The following is a 22,915-nucleotide window of genomic DNA, read 5'->3' as shown; positions in this document are numbered from 1 at the left end:
CTGAAAGACAGCGGAGACCAGGACAACTAGAGCCCCACTGTCACCTCTGGCTAGCTTAGTTGGGGTCACTTCATCTACAGCAATATCGTTGACTCCAGTCAGAAACCTTGGAGTTATGATTGCTGATCAGCTAACTTTCTCAGACCATATTGCATTAAAACTGTCCGGTCCTGCAGATTTGTTTTATTCAACATTAAGAAGATCAGGCCCTTTCTTTCGGAACATGCTGCACAACTCCTTGTTCAAGTTCTTATTCTGTCCAGACTGTATTGCAATGCTCTCTTGGCAGGTCTTCCAGCCAATTCTATCAAACCATTACAATTAATCTTGTTTTTGTGACATATCAGGACACAACTCTGTATAATGACATGGGTATGACACAGGTTTTACAAGGAGAGAGTGTCTTATGAGGACATAACCCATGTCCCCATTTTTCAAAACGCTTATAAATCATACAGAATGAGTTTTTTTGAGAAAGTAAAAATGCACAAAGTTTCCTGTGAGGGTTAGGGTTAGGGTTAGGTGTAGGGTTGATGTAGGGCCAAAGAATATACAGTTTGTACTGTATAAAACACCACTACGCCTATGGGATGAACCCACTTTTCACAAAAACATGGGTGACTGAGAGTGTGTGTGTGTTCACCTGGCGGTCCAGCAGGTCCTCTGGGTCCCTGGACTCCCACACCTGGACTGCCCTTGTCTCCCTTCTCACCCAGAGGTCCTGATGAAAATAAGCACACACGGTTTCATCGTGATTAGGTTAGTGCTGTCTGTGTGCTTCAGTCTGTCAGTACAAACACAATCATGCACCTCTGGCTCCTGGCTGGCCATTCTCCCCGTTTCTGCCTGGGAATCCCGGCCTTCCCGGCGGCCCCTGCTCTCCCTGAGGTCCTGGAGGCCCCTGTCGGCCCGGTTCCCCCGGTGGCCCGGATACAGTGCGGATCGACACCGGCTGACTGGGAATGTGATTCAGAATAGAATTGTACCGTGCCATGTGACCTGCAGCCGAAAAGAGAGAGATGTCAGAGACACAAACGCAATCTCAGAATGCCGTGTTTCTCTCTCTGCACTCACTCTGGATCAGCTGCTCACACACTTGTCTGGCTATAGCTTGGACAGAAGTCGTGGACTGGACTTCACCCTGTTAAACACATCAGAGATTAGAACGTGAAGAAGCCCTCGTTATCTGGTCAGACTCGTTATCAGACTCACCCGCTCGCCCTTTTCTCCCTTGGGTCCCGGGGGTCCCTGAAACAGACAGAGGAGGTTTGAGCATCGGTTCGTTGATGCTATCAAGTGCACACGCATGTGGAAACACGTACCGGAGGACCCTGGTCTCCTGTTGGTCCTGGAGGGCCATTTTTCCCTGGAGCCCCCGGTGCTCCTGGACCTCCCTGAGGACGAGATGCCGGTTATAAAAACACTCAATATACTGAGCAATACTGACACTGCGATAGTTTGTTCTTCTGCCATATGAAAAAAATACAAGATTTATAATATAGCTTTATTTGTAAAGCATTAAATGTTCTGGGATGACTGGGATGATTTTGTTGGGTAATTGTGACGAGTGGGGCGGGGCCGAGAGCCGTGGGAATGGAGCGAAGCGGGTGGAGTGATTGGAAATGAGCGACTAACCCTAACCTGCTCTACTCACCGGTCTCGAGTCCCACGGAGGGAAGGATATAAAAGAGGAGCAACGACAGTGAAGGACGAGAGAGGACCAGGCCTGGGCTTTATTTTGTGTTTGGTTTTGTTTGTGCGCGGCAGTCGTCCACATTTTATTTTGAAATTAAAGCTTCATTTTGATTGTCCGCTGGCTCCCGCCTCCTCCTTTCCGTGAATATGAAGTTTGTAAATCGTTACAGTGATGCTTCTGCATAGAAAAATTTAACAAAAACTCAAGTAATAAATGAATAAGTAACACTCCTTTTTTTTGCATGCACAACATACTTTTAGGGCTCAACAGTTTGGGAAAACCTTGGTTGTTGAAAGTTCTTTAAAGCACTACACACATAAAAAAAAACCTTATAAGCCACATTCCCACTGTTGTTAACTCATTTAATGACTATAAAATAATTACAATAAAACATTATATTTCAGTCTATTAGTATGTAAAAATCTTAAAATAAGAATTTAAAGTAATAAGACTACTGTACTGTATAAGAAAATATTGAGTATTTCATGAATATAATAGAACATGTTATTTTATAGCCCAACTTTTAAATTACTTTAATTAGGAGCAATAAGAATAATTACATACGCATATTAATATTTGCATCCTAATTTCGTAATTTTCAAAATTAAATCATTTCAATTTGATCCCAGCAAATACAGTCTTTTTAAGAGCAGATGTGCCCAAATGTTTTATGTGAAATTCTTTTTTAATGAAACTCACTTTGAGTTTTTCACATTTCAGTGCAAAAATAAAGCAAACAAAAAGTTCAGATAAGTTTTGAAATGTTGTATTTTCCCTTCTTTAGTGAAATGTTGCGGTGGGCCATCTGGAAGGTCCTGGATCTGGTTCAGAGCGAGGCGTGTCGCTGTGTTCATCTACACGTGTGCGGCTCATGATGCAGTGTTTGGTGTCAGAGAGACTGCGGTCAGTGAATGTGTGTCTGTGGACTCACTATAGATCCCTGCGGTCCCACTCGTCCCTGAGGCCCGTCCTGACCAGGCGGCCCCTGTGGAGGACGAGAACACATTGATCATATGCTCGAACGCTAGCAGCATTAGCCTGATGAGCGATGGACACGTTACCCGCGGTCCTGGAGGCCCGTCGCGTCCTGCAGGCCCAGGAGAGCCAGGAACACCCTACAGGAACATGAGACCATCTTCAGACGCACAGAGAGAGAGAGAGAGAGAGAGAGAGAGAGAGAAGGTGAACGGTGAGGGATTTACCTGCAGCCCTGGAGGACCGGCATCGCCCTTCTGACCCGTCTCACCTGGAGAGCCCTGCCAAACACAGCTCACTCAATACCACAGCAAGAGCTCATTCACAAACACAGATCATGCTTTTTCATTGTATTCCAAGTAATCTAATTATTTTAAGGAAAAAGAACAAAAAATAAATAAATCTAAACTAAAAATAAGTTTTTGCAAATAAACTCTTCAAATATATCACAGACACGTGATGTACGTGATGCGCTCTAAAATATTACACTTGCAGAACCACATCTAGAGGAAGTGACCCTAATAACCCCAATCATGCTTTTATTGTGAAATTATTTACTTTTCACCCAACACTTTTCGGTGATCATGTTTCTGCTAGAACAGGGCTGTTCACACTTATTCTAAAGGGGGTCAGGTTCAATGATGTGGACACAAGGGGGATTCTCCCTATATATATATATATATATATATATATATATATATATATATATATATATATATATATATATATATATATATATATATATATATATATATATATATATATATATATATATTCTCAAAACTCAGGCAATTTGATAATACCTAGAATATCAAAATCAACTGCGGGCGGCAGATCCTTTTCCTATTTGGCGCCTAAACTCTGGAATAACCTACCTAACATTGTTCGGGAGGCAGACACACTCTTGCAGTTTAAATCTAGATTAAAGACCCATCTCTTTAACCTGGCTTACACATAACATACTAATATGCTTTTAATATCCAAATCCGTTAAAGGATTTTTAGGCTGCATTAATTAGGTAAACCGGAACCGGAAACACTTCACATAACACCCGATGTACTTGCTACATCATTAGAAGAATGGCATCTACGCTAATATTAGTCTGTTTCTCTCTTATTCCGAGGTCACCGTGGCCACCAGATCCAGTCTGTGTCCAGATCAGAGGGTCACTGCAGTCACCCGGATCCAGTACGTATCCAGACCAGATGGTGGATCAGCACCTAGAAAGGACCTCTACATCCCTGAAAGACAGCGGAGACCAGGACAACTAGAGCCCAGATACAGATCCCCTGTAAAGACCTTGTCTCAGAGGAGCACCAGGACAAGACCACAGGAAACAGATGATCCTTCTGCACAATCTGACTTTGCTGCAGTCTGGAATTGAACTACTGGTTTCGTCTGGTCAGAGGAGAACTGACCCCAACTGAGCCTGGTTTCTCCCAAGGATTTTTTCTCCATTCTGTCACCGATTCCATTCTCCATTCTGTTCCTTGCCGCTGTCGCCTCTGGCTTGCTTAGTTGGGGTCACTTCATCTACAGCGATATCATTGACTTGATTGCAAATAAATGCACAGACACTATTTAACTGAACCGAGATGACATCACTGAATTCAATGATGAACTGCCTTTAACTATCATTTCTACCAGAAAGACTCGGGAGATAGAGGAATGTACGAAGCATACATTTATTGACAGCTCAGCGAGCACAATTATAAATTTCTTTGGCGGAAGGCCCCGTCCATGGTTTGTAATCCGAGGGTAGCGAATCTGCATTTCCTGCCTGAAGACGAAGGCAGGGGCGCAGCAGACCCCCCTGGAAGGTAAGGACAGGACCATCCTGGTGGTGGTGGGGAGGGTGGAGGTTGTTGTCGCGTTGGCATCTGCGAACTCAAACATGTGTAAGTACGATCTTTTATACAGGAGTATAAAGACGTGATTGGATAATGATGAAGGTAATTAATGACGAAGTGATTGAGTCTTCCTGGCAGAACTTAGGCTAAAGCTTCCATTTTGCATTATTGAGACACTGTTTTCCTAATGAATGTTGTTCAGTAGCTTTGACGCAATGTATTTTGTTTAAAGCACTATATAAATAAAGGTGACTTGACTTGACAGATAATAGTTTTGATGTACTCTGCTTGACTGAAACCTGGCTAAAACCAAATGATTATATTGGTCTAAATGAGTCCACTCCACCAAAAAAAGCATGAGCCCCGTCAGACTGGTCGTGTTGCAACAATATATAGTGATATTCTCAATGTTAACCAGAACATTACACAACAGTACAGGATACAGGTTTAACTCATTCGAAATACTTCTGCTAAATGTTACTCTGTCAGACATGCAAAAGAAATCTAATGTATCTCTTGCTCTGGCTACTGTGTATAGACCACCAGGGCCGTATAGAGAATTCCTAAAAGAATTTGCAGATTTCCTCTCAGACCTTCTAGTTACAGTTGATAAGGTGATAATCATGGGAGATTTAAATATTCACGTTGATAATACAAATGATGCATAAGGACTTGCGTTTACTGACCTAATAAACTCTTTTGGAGTCAAGCAAAATGTCACTGGGCCTAACCCACAATATATTTTATTATATCGCATGGAATCGGTCTTACTGATATAGATATCGTACCTCAAAGTGATGATATTACAGACCATTTCCTTGTATCGTGCATGCTGCGTATAACTGATATTAACTATATGTCGCAGCGATACCGTCTGGGCAGAACTATTGTTCCAGCCACCAAAGAAAGATTCGCAAATAACCTGCCTGATCTATCTCAACTGGTATTTGTACCCAAAAATATACATGAACTAGACTAACTAAAATTACAAATGACCTGCTTCTTGATCAAGCATGAATCTCATTTCTAGTTTTTCTTTATCTTAGTGCTGCATTACCATAGATCATGACATACTCATAGATCGATTACAAAACTATACAGGTATTCAAGGGCAGGCTCTAAGATGGTTTAGATCCTACCTGTCCAATCACTACAATTGTGTTTATTTAAATGGGGAATCATCTCATTTATCATCAGTAAAATATGGAGTGCCACAAGGATCCGTCCTAGGTCCCTTTCTATTTTCAATATACATGTTGCCCCTTGGTAATATTATTAGAAAATACAGAATTAGCTTCCACTGTTATGCTGATGATACTCAGCTATATATCTCAACGAGACCAGATGAAACTTCCCAATTATCTAAGCTAACAGAGTGTGTTAAAAATGTAAAAGATTGGATGACCAATAATTTTCTCCAATTAAATTCGGATAAGACAGAGATATTAATTATTGGACCAAAAAACACTACACAGAATCTTGTAGATTACAATCTGCAACTAGACGGATGCACTGTTACTTCCTCTACAGTCAGAAATCTGGGTGTTATATTAGACAGCAATTTGTCTTTTGAAAGTCATATTTCCCATGTTACAAAAACTGCATTCTTCCATCTTAGAAACATTGCCAAGCTACGAAACATGTTATCTGTTTCTGATGCAGAAAAGCTAGTTCATGCATTCATGACCTCTAGACTGGACTATTGTAATGCACTTCTAGGTGGTTGTCCTGTTCTTCAATAAACAAGCTTATCAGTTACAAATTATCATTACTTACCTATAAGGCCCTAAATGGTTTAGCTCCTGCGTACCTAACTAGCCTTCTACCACGCTACAACCCATCACGCTCCCTAAGGTCACAAAACACTTTTGGTCGTTCCTAGGATAGCAAAGTCCACTAAAGGAGGTAGAGCTTTCTCACATTTGGCTCCCAAACTCTGGAATAGCCTTCCTGATAATGTTCGGGGTTCAGACACACTCTCTCTGTTTAAATCTAGATTAAAACACATCTCTTTCGCCAAGCATTCAAATAATGTATCTCTTAAATTGTGAGTGTAGTTGCATCTGATCAAATGCGCATTCTTATTCTTATTCTTTAGCTTGGGTTAAACTAATTAATTTTACTTTGTTGGATATGCTAATGATGTCTCTATGTGTTTCTCTGTTTCTGCTGGATCTTCATCCCGTGGTAACTAGGATTTACACAAGCTCCAGTCTGGATCCAGAACACCTGAGAAGAGATGATGCTGACCCTCAGAGGACCTCAGATGATGCTAACCCTGAATCAACAACAGAACTAACAAATATTGCTACAAGTGTGAGTGCATCATACAATAATTATTAATAATATTAATAATGTTCATCGTCTGGCTGACTATGTCTTGTATTTATTATACATATACGTGCACGAACTGACAGTCACCACTTATAAGCTACTACTAAATATTGTAGAAACATAATTTTCTGTAAAGCTGCTTTGAAACGATTTCTATTGAAAAAAAAAACGCTATACAAATAAAATAAAATTGAATTGAATATTGTATAAACTGAAAAGCACAAAACTTTTAACAAAAATATCTGTAACTTGGCCTATATTTCATAACTCCCTTAGATTACACTCAATTGTAATTTATTTATAAATTGTATTACATTTTGTAATACAGTATTGTATTGTATTACAATTAATTGTAAATTGACCTAGATGTCTACTACCTTGTTTAGTGTAAGTCTCTGAGAAATAACTGAGACGTGTGTGAGATTAACAGGGTCACTTCAATTGAATTGAATGAATTACTGAAGCAATGTAAACGAAAGCTGTCCAAACAGCTGGAAAATACATTTAAATTACTTGTGTAACAATCATAATACAATTCTATTCAAATTCAAAAGACTTCATGTTAGAGAGAACAAAAGTACTGTATTGCCTCCAACATCCACAAGAGGATGCAACGATCAAATATAAACCACCACACTTTTTATATTGAAAGCAATAAAATAAGTCTTTGTTGCATAAATGTAATTTATCTTTAAACGTTAATAAAAAATAAATTAATTCCTGATTTGCATGCAAAGAATCTGAGGTAATGTGTGTGTGTATGAGTGGAAGCTAAAGTTTTGTCCTTTGACAGCCCGAGTGTGAAGGAGTACTCGGTCTGGAAGTGCTGTTAGTTACTGGAGGGCCTCTGATGGAGCGTCCACTGGGCCCCGGGGGACCAAGAGGCCCCCGAGCACCTGGAACACCAGCGTCCCCCACTGGACCAACAGGACCCTACACACACAACTGTGTTAATACACTTTTAAAATCACACTCTTAACTCTTGTTAGGAGGATTGTGGGTAATACTGTACCACAGGGCCGGGTTCACCTCGATCTCCTCGGGCTCCTCTGATGCCCGGGCCTCCCTGTCACACACACACACACACACACCAACAGAGTCAGTGACTGATGTCTGAGATGATGATGATGATGATGATTAGGGGTGTCACGAAATTAGGTCACAGTCTCAAACTTCGAATAAAAAAATGGAATCGTCGATGCTGCCACGCCCCCATGTTGTATGACGGCAAATCAATGACAAAAATAACAGAGCATACAACTGATGCTGGCGCGCGCGCTATATGGCTTCCGCGAGAGGAAAACTGAATCGGATGCGAAGAAACGGGAGCCCGCGAGCTCATTTCAAACTCTCGCACACGCGCGTGACATGTACTCTGCGCGCAATACACATAGACAGTAAAAGAAATGGACACAGCGACCCCATTGGAACTCAATTGAGACAAATGAAGCCCAGTTTTAACGTTTTTTAGCACTTCCGTTTCTGATGCACAGACTCAAACGAAGCTTGACGACGTCAGCAACCTGTGGCTATATATATATATATATATATATATATATATATATATATATATATATATATATATATATATATATATATATACAAGTGGCTGTGCGTGCAAACTGCCATCGTTAATCTTGCAGAGACGGCGAGCTTGAGCGGGGAGTTCTTTGTCGTGAGTGAGCAGGAGTAAGTATTCTGATTAATTATTTTGTATAGTATTTTAAAATGTAACACCAGTAGGCCATATTAAGTTAATTGCCTGCGAGCTTCTCCTCCTGTCTGTACGGTAATGTGACAGAGAGACGAGTGGTTATGACGCAATCGTTAGCCTATTTTTTACGAAAACTGTTTATACGGGGCCATAATGTAACATAGAAGGTAATGGAGCCCTTTATACATTGTCGTGTATCTTTAGAAATAAATAATGGACAAACAGAGTCTTTAAACGCCTCAGATGTAAAGTTATTCGCTGTCAAAGTGACGCCAAAATGAATGGGAGTCAATGGGAATGCTAACGCAAGTGAAGTTCTGCTAAAAGATGGCAGCCCCCACCCGACTTCAACTTCCGGTCGAGTTCCTTGCCCCTTGGCAATAAAAGCCCTCGCGCGCGCATGCTCATTCCCCACATCCTCGCGCTCGATCATCTCATCTCTGCTCGCGCGAACAATTTTATTTTTGTCAGTCATGGGGCGGGGCTTGCTGTTTTAGTTGTTATCTCAAATGTCATTGGTTATTCCCCTTTTCCTAAAGTCAGTATTCGACGCCTGTTAGAAAATGATTAATAATTCACTTGACTTGACCCATGACTTCATCAGTGGACCAGATACATGTGAGTAATCATTTCTTTTGCTTGTTTAATTTATTTTTGTCTTTAATGTAATTTAATGCATTGTTTATAGAGTAGATCTTTTGTAGATACTTGATTAACTGGAATTCTTCTGATTGCTAGTGATTGCAGTCTTGTAATAAGAGATTTACATATTTTACAGACTGTAATGATGCACACACACACACACATACATATACATATACATATATATATATATATATATATATATATATATATATATATATATATATATATATATATGTGTGTGTAAATATATATAAATCTAAATCTAAATGAATGACAGTGAAGTGTTTAACAAGTGTTTTATCTTTAATCTTTTAAATAGATACATCGTAATATTTGAAGGTTAGTTTAGTCATTTTTTATTGTTTTTGTTTGTTTTGTTGTGAACTTGAATGTCATCTTTTGTGAAGAAGACTGCACTTACAAAAGAGAAACTGGATGGCAGTTTATTTTAAGTTTTCAATTGACTAAAGATATAAGTTATTGTTACATTTTGTTGTTAATAAAAGTTTTAAATTTGACAATGTAGTGTGGTACATTGCAAACAAAGGTCAGATATTATATTGCATAAAAGTCTAGTTTGAAAAATGACAATCTGTGCTTTAAAAAGAATAAATGTAAAAATCGAGAATCGAATCGAACCGTGAGCTTAGAATCGAAAATGCAATCGAATCGAGGATTTGGAGAATCGTGACACCCCTAATGATGATGATGAAGGGCTGGTACCGGGGGGCCGGTGGGGCCGGGGGGGCCCTTGCTGTCCTGAGTGCAGGTGCATGCTCGAGGGAGAGACGGACACTCAGCTTCCTTCCTCTGCAAACACACAACAGCTGATCAATCACACTGTGTTTCACGTTTCGTTCACTCTGGGCACACTCAAATCCCTCAATCACAATCAAACATTCAATCAGTCGATTCAAGGGTCAGATTCAATGATTTGATATTTTAATTAACCTTTATTTAGACAGGATAAACTCTCTGAGATTTAAAAAAAAAAATTCTTTCACAGAAGAGACCTGTCCAAAAATGTGACCTGGGAGCACAAAACCAGTCTTTATTGTCAATTTTTCTAAACTGAGATGTATGCATAATCTGAAGCTGAATAAATCATCTCTCCATTGATGTGTGGTTTGTTCGGAGGACAATATTTGTCTGAGATACAACTATTTGAAAATCTGGAATCTGAGGGAGCAAAAAAATCTAAATATTGAGAAAATCATCTTTAAAGTTGTTCAAATTAAGTTCTTAGCAATGAATATTACTAATCAAATATTATGTTTTGATATATTTACGGTAGGACATTTAATAAATATCTTCATGGAATATGATCTTTGCTTAAAATCCTAATGATTTTTGTCATGAAAGAGAAATGTATAATTGTGACTCACACAATGTATTGTTGTCTATTTCTACAGATACACCTGTGACACTGATGACTCTTCTGTGCTGCAGGGACACACACAGGCAGCAGCTACAAACACAACTCACAAAAACAAAACTAAAACTAAAAAACAATTGCACCTCACAGAGTCTTCTTTAAGTGAGTGAATAAAAAATGTTTAATAGACACCAAAGTTTGTCATTTTTAATTTCATTTAGAGTAAATTCCAATCACATGGAGGTGCGCACACAAAATCCCAAATTAAACAAAAAGAGTAAGACATTTCTGAGACCAAATGTTTCTTTTGAATAAGAACCCAACAACCCCAAAATAGTTTGATAAATAATTAGCTACCAATGTATGGTCCCTCTACTCCAGAGAGAAGGTTACGTAGAGTGCAGTGTTGAGGTGAAGGGTTACAGTTTGATATCAATCTTAGAGCACCATGAAAAACAGCATCTACAGAGAAAAGAAGAACCACTACATCACTGTGATCCAGCGCTGGTTGAAAAGATGAAGAAACTCAGTTCTTTCTTACATTCAATGACTAATACAGTTTTTGCCCGTTGCTTGAACACATTTTGCAAAACTTCGCTCATTGTGCCAAAACTCTACACACAAGTAAACATGACACAACACTGGGAAATATACCATTCACATCTGTGTCAAATTGAAGCTCTACTATCAAAACCTAAACTCTGCTATCAAAACCTAACATTCCTTTGTCAAAGTGTAACTCTGATGACAAAATGATACACACTTGCATCATATGAATACACTTTCAGATCAGGGGGAACACACTAGTCTACTTTATATAAAGCACTGCAGTCTTTGATTTTCACTGTTTATTCAGAAGGCATATCTTCAGGAGGCACATTTTCAAACAACCAAAAAAGCAAATAGGCCTGCTCAATATTGTACATTGTAGCACTGTACATTGCAGTAACATGAAATTAAAATAAAGCAAAAAATATATATAATATAAAAAACACTATACTGTTAATACAGAAAATCATGGCAATTGTGCATTCGTGAGCTCATGGATCCCGCCGTCTGTTGTCCTCATCCACATCTCAAGTAATGTCTTCTCCCGCTCGGCACCGGGGAAAATATCCCTTTGCATGTGGAAACCATCCAAGGATTGCTGTCACCTGAATGTCTCCACAGTTCCATCACCTGCAGAAGAGACATGCGGCGTGTGTGTGGACTCTCTGCCCAGCTTCCCTCACAGTCAGGACATGGTTGATCACATGCTCCACCAAAGCTGCTCTTATATCATCAGAAATAGGGGTCTGTGCATGGCCTCTTCATCCTCCTCCTCCTCCTCCTCCACCTCCTCCTCTTCATCTTCCTCCTCTTCCTCCTTTTCCTCCTCTTCCTCCTCCTCTTCCTCCTCCTCTTGCTCTTCATCTTCCTACTCATCCTCCTCTTCCTCCTCCTCTTGTTCTTCCTCCTCCTCTTCCTCTTCCTCATCTTCCTCCTCCTCCTCTTCCTCCTCCTCCTCCTCATCTTCCTCCTCCTCCTCCTCTTCCTCTTGCTCCTCCTCCTCCTCCTCTTCCTCTTGCTCCTCCTCCTCTTCTTCCTCTTGCTCTTCCTCTTCCTCCTCCTCCTCTTCCTCTTCCTCATCTTCCTCCTCCTCCTCTTCCTCCTCCTCATCTTCCTCCTCCTCTTCCTCTTGCTCCTCCTCCTCTTCTTCCTCTTGCTCCTCCTCCTCCTCCTCCTCCTCTTCCTCTTGCTCCTCCTCCTCTTCTTCCTCTTGCTCTTCCTCTTCCTCTTCCTCTTCCTCCTCCTCCTCCTCTTCCTCTTGCTCTCCCTTCATCCATGCTTGCAAAGTTCTTGAAATGGCTAAACTGAGGGCTTTTTGTAGCTGGCTGACAGGTGTTCAGTTTTGCAAGTAAGTGTCTTCAGTTGTGTATTTGAGTGCTAGCAATTACCCGATGTGTTTTGTATTTTGGATACATGTGTTTTCCAAATGGCACTCTGAGATTTCATTTTGGAACGAAGTGTCTTATGTATGAAATAGAGTGTAGTATGCAGGACCAAGTGTGCTGCATAAAGGAGTAAGTGTGTTGCAGAATTGCAACTAGAGTGCAAAGCAGCGCTTGTGTTTAAGGTATGGGTACATGTGTTTGAGGTACGGTAACAAAAGCTTCAAGTTGTGTTACTTTAGTCTAAGCATGGGTCTATAGTGTTCAAGCAATGGGCAAAAACTGTAAAAACTTACGCTTGGTTCTTCAGAAGACGTTTGTGAAGTGTATTCAATGATTTGTCACTGTATTCCAGTCTCTGTGTTCCAGAGGGGTTTTTCCATATTCAAAATTATTTAGAATATACATATTACTCCTGTGTGAAACATAAATCAGTGGGGTCAAAGAATTTAACCCATCCAAGTGCACACACACACACACACACAGCAGTGAGAAGTGAACACACACAGCAGAGGGCAGCTATAGATCCAGTGCGGTGGAGTAACGGAGTTCAGTGCCTTCCTCAAGGACACTTCAGTCATGAGTATTGAGAGAGGAAGAGAGATCTGTTCATTCACTCCCTCCTAACTACAGCTCCTGCCAGCACTGAGACTTGAATCTATTGGGCAACAAGAATGTTCGGTCGTGTAAAGCTAGTTATTACAGTTTTTTTTTTTTTTTTTTTAATAAAGTGCAAAACTGTAACTACAGTCTGCACAGCAGCAGTTCATGTGGACCAAACTCTAGTTAGTTTTTCATTGCTTGAACACAGTTTTCCAAACTCTACACACTTATCTCATGACTTTAACCACAACCTGCACATCACTGTGGATTTACAGCACTTTGTTCAAATGCTAACCTGATGTCAAAAATGTGAACCACACAATCAAAACAGAAGAGATTTCAGCCTTGTGCCTTTCAAACACTGCTGACTGCAATTTCAGGATTAGTCCCTCAATTATTTGTTTGAATTACAGTAAGTACTTTTAATTTCTACCTTTTTTTCTCATTACTGTAATTCCATAAATTACTACAGACTATTGAAGCAAACTGCTAATTTTAATTTACCTTTTATGTTCTAAAAATGTAAATAAATCACGTGAAAGAATGTCACTCTTTCCTTGGAAGAAAGTACTACTTTGTATGAAGTCACATAGATTGTTCAAACTGTAAAGATAAAGAGTTAGCATTTTGTGTATTGGTGTTTGATGCTAGTGTTTTTACTCACAGTGTGTTCTGAGTGACAGTGTGTGTTATCTCAGTGAGGGTTGTGTGTAGTGTTTTTACTCACAGTGTGTTCTGAGTGACAGTGTGTGTTATCTCAGTGAGGGTTGTGTGTAGTGTTTTTCTCTCTGTGTGTGTTCTGAGTGACAGTGTGTGTTATCTCAGTGAGGGTTGTGTGTAGTGTTTTTCTCTCTCGGTGTGTTCTGAGTGACAGTGTGTGTGTTATCTCAGTGAGGGTTGTGTGTAGTGTTTTTCTCTCTCTGTGTGTTCTGAGTGACAGTGTGTGTTATCTCAGTGAGGGTTGTGTGTAGTGTTTTTCTCTCTCTGTGTGTTCTGAGTGACAGTGTGTGTTATCTCAGTGAGGGTTGTGTGTAGTGTTTTTCTCTCGGTGTGTTCTGAGTGACTGTGTGTGTTATCTCAGTGAGGGTTGTGTGTAGTGTTTTTCTCTCTCTGTGTGTTCTGAGTGACAGTGTGTGTTATCTCAGTGAGGGTTGTGTGTAGTGTTTTTCTCTCTCGGTGTTTCTGAGTGACAGTGTGTGTTATCTCAGTGAGGGTTGTGTGTAGTGTTTTTGTCTCTGTGTGTGTTCTGAGTGACAGTGTGTGTTTTATCAGTGAGGGTTGTGTGTAGTGTTTTTCTCTCTCGGTGTGTTCTGAGTGACAGTGTGTGTTATCTCAGTGAGGGTTGTGTGTAGTGTTTTTGTCTCTGTGTGTGTTCTGAGTGACAGTGTGTGTTTTATCAGTGAGGGTTGTGTGTAGTGTTTTTCTCTCTCGGTGTGTTCTGAGTGACAGTGTGTGTTATCTCAGTGAGGGTTGTGTGTAGTGTTTTTGTCTCTGTGTGTGTTCTGAGTGACAGTGTGTGTTATCTCAGTGAGGGTTGTGTGTAGTGTTTTTCTCTCTCGGTGTTTCTGAGTGACAGTGTGTGTTATCTCAGTGAGGGTTGTGTGTAGTGTTTTTGTCTCTGTGTGTGTTCTGAGTGACAGTGTGTGTTATCTCAGTGAGGGTTGTGTGTAGTGTTTTTCTCTCTCGGTGTGTTCTGAGTGACAGTGTGTGTTATCTCAGTGAGGGTTGTGTGTAGTGTTTTTGTCTCTGTGTGTGTTCTGAGTGACAGTGTGTGTTATCTCAGTGAGGGTTGTGTGTAGTGTTTTTCTCTCTCGGTGTTTCTGAGTGACGGTTTGTGTTATCTCAGTGAGGGTTGTGTGTAGTGTTTTTCTCTCTCAGTGTTTCTGAGTGACAGTGTGTGTTATCTCAGTGAGGGTTGTGTGTAGTGTTTTTCTCTCTCGGTGTTTCTGAGTGACGGTTTGTGTTATCTCAGTGAGGGTTGTGTGTAGTGTTTTTCTCTCTCGGTGTTTCTGAGTGACGGTTTGTGTTATCTCAGTGAGGGTTGTGTGTAGTGTTTTTCTCTCTCAGTGTTTCTGAGTGACAGTGTGTGTTATCTCAGTGAGGGTTGTGTGTAGTGTTTCTCCTCTCTGTGTGTTCTGAGTGACAGTGTGTGTTATCTCAGTGAGGGTTGTGTGTAGTGTTTTTCTCTCTGTGTGTTCTGAGTGACAGTGTGTGTTATCTCAGTGAGGGTTGTGTGTAGTGTTTTTCTCTCTCGGTGTTTCTGAGTGACAGTGTGTGTTATCTCAGTGAGGGTTGTGTGTAGTGTTTTTCTCTCTCGGTGTTTCTGAGTGACAGTGTGTGTTATCTCAGTGAGGACTGTGTGTAGGGTTTCTCCTCTCAGTATGTTCTGAGTGACAGTGTGTGTTATCTCAGTGAGGGTTGTGTGTAGTGTTTTTCTCTCTCGGTGTTTCTGAGTGACAGTGTGTGTTATCTCAGTGAGGGTTGTGTGTAGTGTTTTTCTCTCTCGGTGTGTTCTGAGTGACAGTGTGTGTTATCTCAGTGAGGGTTGTGTGTAGTGTTTTTCTCTCTCGGTGTTTCTGAGTGACGGTTTGTGTTATCTCAGTGAGGGTTGTGTGTAGTGTTTTTCTCTCTCGGTGTTTCTGAGTGACGGTTTGTGTTATCTCAGTGAGGGTTGTGTGTAGTGTTTTTCTCTCTCGGTGTGTTCTGAGTGACAGTGTGTGTTATCTCAGTGAGGGTTGTGTGTAGTGTTTTTCTCTCTCGGTGTGTTCTGAGTGACAGTGTGTGTTATCTCAGTGAGGGTTGTGTGTAGTGTTTTTCTCTTTATGTGTTTCTGAGTGACGGTGTGTGTTATCTCAGTGAGGGTTGTGTGTAGTGTTTTTCTCTCTCGGTGTTTCTGAGTGACGGTTTGTGTTATCTCAGTGAGGGTTGTGTGTTGTGTTTTTGTCTCTCGGTGTTTCTGAGTGACAGTGTGTGTTATCTCAGTGAGGGTTGTGTGTAGTGTTTTTCTCTCTCGGTGTGTTCTGAGTGACAGTGTGTGTTATCTCAGTGAGGGTTGTGTGTAGTGTTTTTCTCTCTCTGTGTGTTCTGAGTGACAGTGTGTGTTATCTCAGTGAGGGTTGTGTGTAGTGTTTTTCTCTCTCTGTGTGTTCTGAGTGACAGTGTGTGTTATCTCAGTGAGGGTTGTGTGTAGTGTTTTTCTCTCTCGGTGTTTCTGAGTGACAGTGTGTGTTATCTCAGTGAGGGTTGTGTGTAGTGTTTTTCTCTCTCGGTGTTTCTGAGTGACAGTGTGTGTTATCTCAGTGAGGGTTGTGTGTAGTGTTTTTCTCTCTCTGTGTGTTCTGAGTGACAGTGTGTGTTATCTCAGTGAGGGTTGTGTGTAGTGTTTTTCTCTCTCGGTGTTTCTGAGTGACAGTGTGTGTTATCTCAGTGAGGGTTGTGTGTAGTGTTTTTCTCTCTCGGTGTTTCTGAGTGACAGTGTGTGTTATCTCAGTGAGGGTTGTGTTTAGTGTTTTTCTTTCTCGGTGTTTCTGAGTGACAGTGTGTGTTATCTCAGTGAGGGTTGTGTGTAGTGTTTTTCTCTCTGTGTGTGTTCTGAGTGACAGTGTGTGTTATCTCAGTGAGGGTTGTGTGTAGTGTTTTTCTCTCTCGGTGTGTTCTGAGTGACAGTGTGTGTTATCTCAGTGAGGGTTGTGTGTAGTGTTTTTGTCTCTGTGTGTGTTCTGAGTGACAGTGTGTGTTATCTCAGTGAGGGTTGTGTGTAGTGTTTTTCTCTCTCGGTGTTTCTGAGTGACGGTTTGTGTTATCTCAGTGAGGGTTGTGTGTAGTGTTTTTCTCTCTCGGTGTTTCTGAGTGACGGTTTGTGTTATCTCAGTGAGGGTTGTGTGTAGTGTTTTTCTCTCTCGGTGTTTCTGAGTGACGGTTTGTGTTATCTCAGTGAGGGTTGTGTGTAGTGTTTTTCTCTCTCAGTGTTTCTGAGTGACAGTGTGTGTTATCTCAGTGAGGGTTGTGTGTAGTGTTTCTCCTCTCTGTGTGTGTTCCGAGTGACAGTGTGTGTTATCTCAGTGAGGGTTGTGTGTAGTGTTTTTCTCTCTCGGTGTTTCTGAGTGACAGTGTGTGTTATCTCAGTGAGGGTTGTGTGTAGTGTTTTTCTCTCTGTGTGTGTTTCGAGTGACAGTGTGTGTTATCTCAGTGAGGGTTGTGTGTAGTGTTTTTCTCTCTCAGTGTTTCTGAGTGACAGTGTGTGTTATCTCAGTGAGGACTGTGTGTAGGGTTTCTCCTCTCAGTATGTTCTGAGTGACAGTGTGTGTTATCTCAGTGAGGGTTGTGTGTAGTGTTTTTCTCTCTCGGTGTTTCTGAGTGATGGTTTGTGTTATCTCAGTGAGGGTTGTGTGTAGTGTTTTTCTCTCTCGGTGTGTTCTGAGTGACAGTGTGTGTTATCTCAGTGAGGGTTGTGTGTAGTGTTTTTCTCTCTCGGTGTTTCTGAGTGACAGTGTGTGTTATCTCAGTGAGGGTTGTGTGTAGTGTTTTTCTCTCTCGGTGTTTCTGAGTGACGGTTTGTGTTATCTCAGTGAGGGTTGTGTGTAGTGTTTTTCTCTCTGTGTGTGTTTCGAGTGACAGTGTGTGTTATCTCAGTGAGGGTTGTGTGTAGTGTTTTTCTCTCTGTGTGTGTTTCGAGTGACAGTGTGTGTTATCTCAGTGAGAGTTGTGTTTAGTGTTTTTCTCTCTCGGTGTTTCTGAGTGACAGTGTGTGTTATCTCAGTGAGGGTTGTGTGTAGTGTTTTTCTCTCTCGGTGTTTCTGAGTGACAGTGTGTGTTATCTCAGTGAGGGTTGTGTGTTGTGTTTTTGTCTCTCGGTGTTTCTGAGTGACAGTGTGTGTTATCTCAGTGAGGGTTGTGTGTAGTGTTTTTCTCTCTGTGTGTGTTTCGAGTGACAGTGTGTGTTATCTCAGTGAGGACTGTGTGTAGGGTTTCTCCTCTCAGTGTGTTCTGAGTGACAGTGTGTGTTATTTCAGTGAGGGTTGTGTGTAGTGTTTGTTTTGCAGGTGATGTGAACTGTTTAGCTCAGGTGCAGAGGTGGGTAGTAATGAGTCACATTTACTTTGTTAAATTACTTGATTCATTTTTTGGTGTAACTAATACTTTTTGGAGTATATTTAAAGATGGGTACTTTTACTCTTACTTGAGTAATTTTTTGGGGGAAAATTCGTACTTTTACTTCGTTACTGTGGAAGACGCTGCTCTCGTTACTTTATCTTAATGCAATTAATTAAGTTGGCTTTCTCAAGCCAACTTAATTAATTGCATACTGAAATCCTATTTAAACTTATTATTCTTCTTCTTATTTTTCTGTCCGGAAAATTTTTGGACACTAACTCCTCCTAGACCGTTCAAGCTACAAACTCCAAACTCGGGTCAGACCTTCATACTGTTCTGAGTCGGTGTGCTATATCTTTTCAGACTGGTTTGAAAACCAGAAACATGCTAGCAACATGCTTATCATGCTAGAAACATGCTAGTCGCATTCAAATCATGATAGAAACATGCTAGCAACATGCTAATCATGCTAAAACCATGCTAGCAACATGCTAGTCACATGCTAGTCATGCTAGAAACATGCTAGCCACATTCTAGTCGCATGAGTCATGCTAGAAACAAGCTAGCAACATGCTAGCAACATGCTAATCATGCTAGAAACATGCTATCAACATTCTATTCATGCTAGCAACATGCTAGTCGCATGCTAATCATGTTAGTAACATGTTAACAACATGCTAGTCGCATGCTAGTCATGCTAGAAAATGCTAACAACATGCTAACAACATGCTAGTCATGCTAGAAACATGCTAGCAACATGCTACTCATGCTAGACACATGCTAGTCGCATGGTAATCATGCTAGAAACATGTTAACAACATGGTAATCATGGTAAAATCATGCTAGCAACATGTTAGTCGAATGCTAATCATGCTAGAAACATGCTAGCAACATGCTATTCATGCTAAAATCATGCTAGCAACATGCTAGTCGCATGCTAGTCATGCTAGAAACATGCGAATCATGCTAGAAACATGCTAGCGGAATGCTAGCAATATGGTAATCATGCTAGAAACATGCTAACAACATGCTAATCATGGTAAAATCATGCTAGCAACATGCTAGTCGCATGTTAATCATGTTAGAAACATGGTAACAACATGCTAGTGACATGCTACTAACTTGCTAATCATGCTAGCGACATGGCTAGTCACTTGTTAATTATGTTAGCTACATGCTAGCAACATGCTTATCATGCTAGATACCTTGCTAATCATGCTAAGTACATGCTAGTCACCTGCTAATCATGCTAGCAACTTTGCTTATCATGCTAATGTCAAGGCAGTCACTTGCTTGTTATCCTAGCAATGTTAATCAATGTATTTTTTAAACTTCTTAAACTTTTAAATCTTTTTAAACTTTTCACATTTTCTAACTTTTTAAACTTTTCATACTTTGTGGTCAGGCTTTCTCAAGCCAACTTAAAGTTTGTCTTGACAAACTTTTTTATCTAGTTTTATAAATGCTTCAGTTTATTCCAAACGCAACGTCTACTTTTCTCTGGACAATAAGCAATGCTCATTCACGAATGATTCATTCTTTTGAGTCAATTCTTTTCAAAGGCTTGATCAAACCAATTGGCAAATGATTGAATTGGTTCATGAATCAGTTTGAATGATTTGTTCAGTATCCTGCCGCATATGCTGAGCAACTGAAGCGGTTCACTCAGAGTTATAACGTTTAAGAACATCAGCAGCGTTGAAAATGTGGCTATGGAACTGCACTGAATTGAAAGCAAATCTGCAAAGGCTATTATTTGCTTGCGATGGAGATCCTTATAGATGAACACCACGTGCACTGTCTACTGTTTAACAGGTAATAACTTCGGCTACATTCGATTACAGTACACGATACCACTGTGACATTAGTTTGTTGTATGTGTGTGGCTTATAACAGAGGGGAGTCAAGTTGAATGCAGCTTCCAAAAGACAAAAATAGCCAATTAAGTTTTGTGTTAAATTTTAATACAATCACACCGGTGCGAGTACGTTCAGCAAGTCATATCATCAGCTGCTAAATTCAGATCTGTGGTCGCTTACTGGCGCTGAGCCAGAGATAGATGCGTTTTTACAGCGCTGCACATTAACCAATCACACAAGATTCTGTTGAGCTTTTGAATGCAATGACCAATCAGAGGTGTTCAGATGAGTCATCGCTGAAATGCCGGTGCTTCCTTCACCCGCTCTCTGACTGGAGACCTCTTTCTAGCGAATTCTCTCGTCAGAAACAAAAAGGTGCAGATATGTGTACGAATCTATAATTAAGATATTGATTTCACAGTGTTAACAGTTTCAGTGATTTTAATGGGAGTTTCTGAGAGTGATTGAACTGATTAGACTGTCAGTGAAAATGATCTTTGATAATGTAAATGTTATTTGCTCTCTTTCTGAACAATGAAAGATTACTAGCAATATTTATAGCACATTAACTTTCGATGGTAAATTCACATTTAATATAAAGTCAGTCATATTAAAAATTTTATGGGATGACACCTATATCCGTTACTTAAGTGAACAGACGGGGTTTTTAATAAATTACATAAATTGGGGTAAAGGCTGATGAAATATATACATTTACACACACACACACACACACATACATTACATAAGTTTTATCTATATATCTAAATAAAAATAGGCTCAGTATATATGACCCAAAGTAACTAGTAACTAACTACTTGAGTAGATTTTTTATTCCGATACTCTTTTACTTTTACTCAAGTAACTATTGAGACTAGTGCTTTTACTTGAGTAAATATTTCTAGAAGTACTTTTTAAAGTACTTTTACTTGAGTACAGTTTTTGGGTACTCTACCCACCTCTGCTCAGGTGACTGTTGGTATAGTTTTGCACATGTAGCTCCAGTTGTGCTCACTGTTTTTTGGCAATCAAAAAAAAACTGTAAACAAAACCTTGAATACTGATATCTGAAGTGGTTTAAAACATGAAAAAAGTGTAAATGTGATATTAAAGCCGGCAGTATGTGTGTCAGCAAATAACTGTAATAAGTGATTCATTGCGACTGAACGGAATCATTTCAACGGTTGATTCATTCAAGAACTAAAGTAAAGTGACATTAAGCCAAGTGTGGTGACCCATACTCAGAATTCATGCTCTGCATTTAACCCATCCAAAGTGCGTGCACACACACAACACACACACTCACACTCACCAGGCTGGGTAGCTCGCAGCATTTGTCCCGTCGAGCCCATGACGTGCTGCACACAATATCAAAGGACTGCAGCTGAAACTAAACACACGCACACACAATTGAGATGTGTTGTTCTAACACTCAACCTCATTTGTGCTGGATTTCACTTTAATCACACATCACACACACTCTCTCTCTCTCACACACACACACACACACTCTCTCTCACACACACACACACACACACACACACACACACGTTACCGGTGCAGAGTTGTCTTTGGATCCTCTAGATCGCAACATGCGTCCCAGAACCTCCACGCCGTCAGTGCTGATGTTTTTGGCAGCGTTAACGGTCTTCTCTCCCGCTGGTTTACAGTCCACCACTACCAGAGCCGACGTCTTACTGACGGCGATGTGCAGCTGCGCTCACACACACACACACACACATCAGACAACAGCACGTCCACTGCTGGACCGGACAGCATCTCCTGCGGCTGTGACCTCTGACCTTATGAAAACTGCCATAGAAGAGCTTCTGGATGTCTGGCCCCTCAAACGTCACAGTCTGGAAATCTCCATTATAGTCAGTGTTGAAGTAAGTTAGCGTCTTTCCTCCGTCTGTGAAGAGGAACAAGGACACATTCATCCTGTCTGGATTCATATATTCATGCATCCACATGTTTTCATCAAGACAGGGCTGCACAACAATCCTTAAACATTCAACACAAACACTGTGCTCAAAAAATCGTATCACGATTATGTTTGTCATTGTTTTTAGCTCATCAGCACTTTTCCTGTACTGCAGAGAGAACGTGTGCTAAAGGTTTTTTTATTTATTTAGATTTGTGTGTTACATACCCTTACGAAAAAGAAGTTTATTCAAGTGTGCTATTAATATACTTATTTTAAACTAAAAATAGGAAAGTATACTTTTAGTTAACTTTTTATGTACTTCTCAGAAATGCTCTTTATGTACTTCTCAGAAATATACTTAAAATTACGTTTCAGTATACTTGACTTATACTTACAAAAAGTCTAAATATATTTGAGCTATACTCCTAGAATCTGTGTTTTCATTGTTTTATGGTAGAGGGTGCTAGTATGCATCTTCTGTACACAATTTTCAAAAATACACAAGTGAAGAAGAATAAGAAACACCACCCAGCAGGCACAGTACATCAATGTGACGTCAGGAAGATGTTGGACTCCAACCAATCCAACATCAGTCAGACGTCATATTTTGTTTGAAAATTAAAGTCGGGTTGACGTCTAAACCCAACTTTGTTTGACGTCAAACTCCAACAACAGACAGAAGTTGAATTTTGGTTGGAATAAGCACCACACTGCAACAATGGGTGAAATGCATGGCAGCACATTAAATATCTCAAGATCTCAGCAGAGGAGGATTAAACAACTCCACAAACAGCATTACCAGCTTCACGTATTACTAACTACTACTTCTGTCAGACGTCTACAAAAGCTCTTATTGAAAATGAACAGGGGTTTAACTCTAATGTGTTTAATTTCCATAACAGCATACCAGTT

At 40.4% G+C, this 22,915-nt stretch overlaps 1 protein-coding gene across 2 annotated transcripts in view; it reads right to left on the bottom strand.

The window, feature by feature from the left end:
• The window catches only part of LOC127978607 (collagen alpha-1(XIV) chain-like), an 87,971-nt gene that overhangs the window by 13,040 nt on the left and 52,016 nt on the right, over nucleotides 1–22,915 (bottom strand). For both annotated transcript variants that reach the window (XM_052583384.1, XM_052583386.1), the window contains exons 30-43: nucleotides 21,879–21,988; nucleotides 21,632–21,790; nucleotides 21,389–21,466; nucleotides 9,938–10,024; nucleotides 7,868–7,921; nucleotides 7,693–7,788; nucleotides 2,899–2,952; nucleotides 2,758–2,811; nucleotides 2,628–2,681; nucleotides 1,323–1,394; nucleotides 1,213–1,248; nucleotides 1,075–1,141; nucleotides 811–999; nucleotides 644–721 (exon numbers count right to left, since the gene is read on the bottom strand). In XM_052583384.1, coding sequence (XP_052439344.1) covers nucleotides 644–721; nucleotides 811–999; nucleotides 1,075–1,141; nucleotides 1,213–1,248; nucleotides 1,323–1,394; nucleotides 2,628–2,681; nucleotides 2,758–2,811; nucleotides 2,899–2,952; nucleotides 7,693–7,788; nucleotides 7,868–7,921; nucleotides 9,938–10,024; nucleotides 21,389–21,466; nucleotides 21,632–21,790; nucleotides 21,879–21,988 — 1,188 coding nt within the window. The remainder of the gene's footprint in view (nucleotides 1–643; nucleotides 722–810; nucleotides 1,000–1,074; nucleotides 1,142–1,212; nucleotides 1,249–1,322; nucleotides 1,395–2,627; nucleotides 2,682–2,757; nucleotides 2,812–2,898; nucleotides 2,953–7,692; nucleotides 7,789–7,867; nucleotides 7,922–9,937; nucleotides 10,025–21,388; nucleotides 21,467–21,631; nucleotides 21,791–21,878; nucleotides 21,989–22,915) is intronic.

Source organism: Carassius gibelio, chromosome B19 (assembly GCF_023724105.1).
Source record: "Carassius gibelio isolate Cgi1373 ecotype wild population from Czech Republic chromosome B19, carGib1.2-hapl.c, whole genome shotgun sequence".
Taxonomy (NCBI): domain Eukaryota; kingdom Metazoa; phylum Chordata; class Actinopteri; order Cypriniformes; family Cyprinidae; genus Carassius; species Carassius gibelio.
This window is presented reverse-complemented; position numbering and strand designations above follow the sequence as displayed.